At 38.9% G+C, this 5,718-nt stretch overlaps 1 protein-coding gene across 1 annotated transcript in view; it reads left to right on the forward strand.

Moving 5' to 3' along the window:
• LOC107748832 (teneurin-3-like) overlaps positions 1-5,718 on the forward strand; it is a 308,518-nt gene that overhangs the window by 255,862 nt on the left and 46,938 nt on the right. The window contains exon 18 of the mRNA XM_016563808.1: positions 1,564-1,707. Within this exon, the coding sequence (XP_016419294.1) occupies positions 1,564-1,707 (144 nt within the window). The remainder of the gene's footprint in view (positions 1-1,563; positions 1,708-5,718) is intronic.

Here is a 5,718-nt window from a genome sequence, read left to right on the forward strand (position 1 = left end):
AGTAAATAAATCAATAAATCCTCTGCTCTCTTGTCTCCTCTGAGGCTGGGACGCTAAAGTGTTCTGTGCTCGTCATTGCAGCCAAAGACAGAACAGTTAGCTGTTTTGCTCAAACTTTCGCCATGGCGTTAGAGCTAGTACACCGTTGTCGCTTGCGAAATCAAAATGACGGCGCCGTGGGTGGAAACTTACAGATGAAGGGGCAGTAATATTATAATGAGATCCCTTTGCAACGTCACTAGGGGAGCAAAATCAGATACGCTCGTTTTTTCAGACGCTTGCAGAAAAAGGCTTACCAAAACAAAGTTACTGGGTTAATCTTTTTCACGTTTCCTTGGTTGGTAGATGCACCGGAGACCTGATTATAGCACTTAAAACCTGGAAAAGTTCGATTTTCATGATATGTCATCCTTAAAACTTTGAAGTGCTGGGAAAAGTTGTGTGTAGCATTTAAAATCACTCGAAACATTAGATCATTTCTGCCACAAGTTGTTCCTGTAGTTTTACTATGTTAAATCCGTGGTGAATGGTGGTGATTTGTGTTTATTGAACAATGTTTTTCCTGGTTTCCACATCAGTGGCGTTTGTTCTGATATCTGTAGCTTTAACAGAATTCTGCGCCGAATTTGAATGCTTCTCGCAAGATTTCACAGAGATGTTATTGTTTCTGCGGCGAATTCGACTGCTTTCTTCACTGTATCTCCCAGCGCTGTGTATAACAGTGTCGCGTGATCGAGATCAGCCCGCGGCTCCGGCCCGAGGCTCTGTGCTGCGTAGCCCAAATGAGAAGCGCAGATTTGTTCCACTTTCGGTTTGTTTGTCCAATGTAGCTCTAAATCGGTCGTGATGAGAACGCATGGCTGTTCATTCCATTTTTTGAACTGAGAAACAACCTTTCTTTGACTGAATGCGCTTTGCGATGACGTCACGTCTAAGCCCAAAATCTGCGGAAAATCTGCGGCAATTCCGAAAATTTGCGAGCTCTTGTGGAGTTTGCTTGATTTTGCGATAAATTCAGCTATCGCAGAATTGCAAAATCCTGGAGGGACTGACTGTGTAAAATTGTAAACAGGTTAGCTAGGTCTCATGAATATTGATTGGCTTTCACCTTCTCATCAGGCTTTGCTTTGCCAATTGCATTAAGCAGGTAATTTTTTGCCCAACGAATAGCAGTGCACTTATTGATTCTCTCTGGGGGACATAAGGTCGCTTTCTTAATATGATCGGCTGAAAACAGTTATAAATTTAAAACTATTTGCACCTGGTGAAGCACAGATCTGTTATGAGATTTACCGAAGTTATGATAGAGACACTGCAGTGTTCAGGCAGGCTACAGTAAAGATGAATTGATATTGTGTAGGACATCTGATTAGGCCCTGGGAACGAGTGCGGTTTATCAGCCCAATGTTTATATGATGATTTATCTGCATGCCTCTTAATGTGGTGTTTAGACTTAGTCTGTATTGATTACTTTCTCAAGCAGTTCTCAAGAAGTCTGTATTTGATAGGATGTTTATAGGATGTATTTGCATACATGAATAACACCAATCTGTCTCTCTCCAGTGTCTGTGGGATTCGAGTATGAGTCCTGTTTGGATCTGATCTTGTGGGAGAAAAGAACAGCCATCCTCCAAGGTTACGAACTCGACGCCTCAAACATGGGAGGATGGACCCTAGACAAACACCACATTTTAGATGTTCAGAATGGTAAGCCCACCTCTGACTTCTCTAATGAATAACACAAAAATAATGCACTCCTACACTATAGTTTTAATATGCACAGCACCATAAGTCACATTGATCTTGGCAATCAGCTGAAATCATGTGTTTACCCACACACTCCTAAATATCAGCAAAAATCTATTAAAATACACTTGCGTTACCTCTCCTTCCCCATCTAAAAGCAGCCCATTATCTGCCTGTTAAAAGTTATTAACATGACATGGGTATAAAACCTTTAATAAGGAGTAAATGAGTGCTCATTAGTGTCATTGCTGTTAAATGACGTTGATGAAGTGGAGCTATAGCGGCACAGCGTTATTGTCTGTCATGCCAATGAAGAGACATTTGACATTTCCATGTGAGTGACCTTCACCCAGATGAAGCAGTCTGGAGTGCTCTCTGCAGCAAACATTTATGGCCACGTGTCATTGGGGAGAGACTGCCTTGATGAATTCTTAAGGAGTCTCTCATCGCTCATCTTGGCTTTAAAAGGGTGATCAGCAGAGGTTGTCCCCATGTACCTTGCTTAAAGGATTAACCTGTTTATCCTTGAGCCCTTTCATGGGGACATGATGAGCTGCTCTTAGATCAGTTTCCATAGCCTTCTAAATATAGTTCTCATCACCTTTCCAATGGTACATTTTTGTTGTGAGCTCCTTCTGCACTGCAAAAAGAGACTTATCTTGCTTAGTATTTTTATCCTTTTTCTAGTCAAAATATCTAAAAATACTTAAATTAAGATGCATTTACTAGTTGAGCAAAATGACACAAGTTATTTAGTCTTGTTTCCAGGTGAAAAAACTAAATTAAGTGCATTTTGCTTAAAACAAGAGTATTTTCTCACCCCACTGGCAGATAATTTTACTTTTTTTTAAGCAAAATGCACTTAATTTAGTTGCTTATCTAGTAAATGCATCTTAATTTAAGAATTTTTTTATATTTTGACTAGAAACAAGACAAAATACTAATACTAAGTACTAGAACTAAGTAAGATAAGTCTTCTTTTTTTTTTTGCAGTGTGAAACTGAAATGTCAACCGTTTTGCTACCATTTTGAAATGGCTAGTCATTCTTAAGGCAATTGTTTACCAAAAAATTAACATTACTTATCTTCATGTTGTTCCAGCCCAGTTCTTTCTTCCAGGAGATAATAGGATAAAGATGAACAGACCAACATTTGTTATTGACTAAAAATCTTCCCCTCCACTGCTCTTAAATATAACATGACACATGTTTGATCGATGACCTTTAGTTTATTTCAGAGCTTCAGCAGAGGGGAAGATTATCAATAAATAGTAGCTTAAATTTTGGTCTTATATAGGGCTGGGTTTTGACACAAATTTCACGATTCGATTCTCATTCACAAGCTTGCGATTCGATTCCATTACCAATTTGATTCCATTCAATATCGATTATTTTGGATATATATCAGGTACAGTACATACCAAATTTCTCAAGGAAAAAAAAATCTCTCAACTAATGCTGTAATATATACATGAGAGTCAGTTGGTACTACATTACTATAATATTGAAGGTTAAAATGGACTAATTTGTTAAAATTACACTTAATGAAGTTTTTTAAATAATAGTTACAATTACATAATAATATTTCTACATTGAAGAACAGGCTAGACCAGGGTTCCTCAATAGGCGGCCCGTGAGAGAAAAAAGTTTGGCCCGCGCTAATTTCAAATAATGTGGCATGAAAATTCAAACGCAGCATCAGAAAGCTACATTAACTTACACTGTGTCTACACCAGACGCGAGCGGCGCGACTCAATAAAATACAAGAACTCGTTATAATCAGTGATGCTGTCTTGGATGCGGCGCGACACGACAAATCCCCGACAGTCATGCTGACTCGTTCTATTTATAACGTACTGACACAACGTTCAAATGATTTGCAATGCTTTGTCGTGTCCAGTGTTGATATGATATGACAGCAAAACATGGCGAGTGTGTAGAAAAGTGAATGGACTGGACAGTTTTGAGTGAGCGAGTGAGTGACTGATATCTTTGTTATGGAATAGGCTACACGTGTTGGTTCGCAGTGAGTTCACAGTTTTAACGTACAAGTTTGCTTTAATTTATTTTCAAGATCTGAGGTAAAATATCTATTGTTGCTTTCACTATGGCTATAAAGATAATGCAAACTCACATTAGACACTTTTATCATTGAATAAAGCACATAATCATTACCTGAGATTATCACTGTTATATGTTGTATGTTGTCCCTGCCGCGACATCACAGAAAATAAAAAACGTTCCTAAAATAGAATCCCATGTCGCTTATTGTGACGTGTCACTGTCGCGGGTGGTTAGGACAAAAACTACAAGGAAAAGATACTTTTTATCGCGTCATGTCTGGTTGGGACACACGGTGTTACAGTTTGATCCCCCCCAAAAAAATCTAAACATAAAAATATTAATACTGACAAATCTAATAATTGAATCTGCAATTATTAATATCGAGATATCTATATTTTTTACCCAGCCCTAGTCTTATATGGTATTTCTTCACGTGTCCTGGAAAATATATATAAAGAGAGAGAGAGAGCACAGTCTTTTCACAGCATTATGTGAGATCTGACATAGAAAAAGAGCTGATTTTAGTCACTCACAAAAAAAGTAAGAGAAGCAAAAAATCTGTTCCTCTCTGGGACAGCAGCAGACAGTGATGGACAGCTGGGAGCTGATGAATCCATGCGGGCAGGCCGTAAATTACCCAATGAAGTGAGCCTCTGATGGAGGTATGTGAGCATGCCCAGTCCAACATAATGATTGTGGAAATGAACTCTCCGGAGCGAGACACAGAGGGCGTTGAGAAATTGTACTAGTCAGTTTAACTAAATCCGAGAGTGAGTGTAATATACATTATAGATACAGTATGTGTTTAACATAGATACAATCATTAATAAATCAACTTAAGGCATTGTTCTCCTCCATTTCTTCTGTCAGGGTTATCGGAAACTAAAACAAAAATGAAAACTGATGGATTAAAAACAGCGTAAACTGGAATGAACTGAAACAAACTAAACAAATAAAACTAAAAACAAAGGTTCAGAAGCTAACTGAGACAAAATAATCAACGAAAATAAATAATGATTTGAGCAGTCATCAAGCGCTCATCACATGTCAGAATAATCTGACCTGTCTGTCTGTGTGGGAGAACACATCCCACAGGCAATATGGCATGATGAGATGCCAGTAATATTTTCATACACTGACTCAAATTAATTTGCAGTGACTGGTAGGAAATGGCAAATAGTCTTTATTCTGTTAGAAACAATTAACTTTCAGAATCAGAAAGAGCTTTATTGCCAATTTGTCTTGGTGTTAGGAGCTTCCGGTACAGAAAATACAAACAAAGTGCAGACATACATAAAATGAGAGAATGGACAATAAATTATAAATAACAATAGTAATAAAAATATACAGAAAAAAGAAAAATGTCCATAGACAGAACTGTGAATGTGCATATGTGCTATTTACAGATGAAGGTTTAATGAGTTATTTACAGATGTGCAGTACTGAGGTGTGTTATGTGTTGTTCAGGTGCGATATGGCCTGGGGGAAAAAAACTGTTCCTGTGTCTGGCTGTTTTGGTGCACAGCGCTCTGTAGCGCCGGCCGGAGGGCAACAGTTCAAAGAGAGAGTGGGCTGGGTGTGAGGGGTCCAGAGTGATTTTTTTTAGCCCTTTTCCTCAATCTGGAGATGTAAAGTTCTTGGAGGTTGTGTAGAGGGGCACCAATAATCCTCTCAGCAGTCCTGACTGTCCGTTGTAGTCTTCTGATGTCTGTTTTGGTTGCTGAACCAAACCAAACAGTTATAGATGAACACAGGACAGACTCAGTGATGGCCGAGTATAACCGTTTCAGCAGTTCCTGTGGCAGGTTGAACTTCCTCAGCTGTCGGATCATGATGGTGAGTGCAGGGGGGTTCCTCCTGAAGTCCATCATCTCCAAAGTTTTGAGAGTGTTTAGCTCGTTTAGCTCCA

The sequence above is a fragment of the Sinocyclocheilus rhinocerous genome, unplaced genomic scaffold (assembly GCF_001515625.1).
Source record: "Sinocyclocheilus rhinocerous isolate Xijiao unplaced genomic scaffold, SAMN03320098_v1.1 scaffold590, whole genome shotgun sequence".
Lineage (NCBI taxonomy): Eukaryota > Metazoa > Chordata > Actinopteri > Cypriniformes > Cyprinidae > Sinocyclocheilus > Sinocyclocheilus rhinocerous.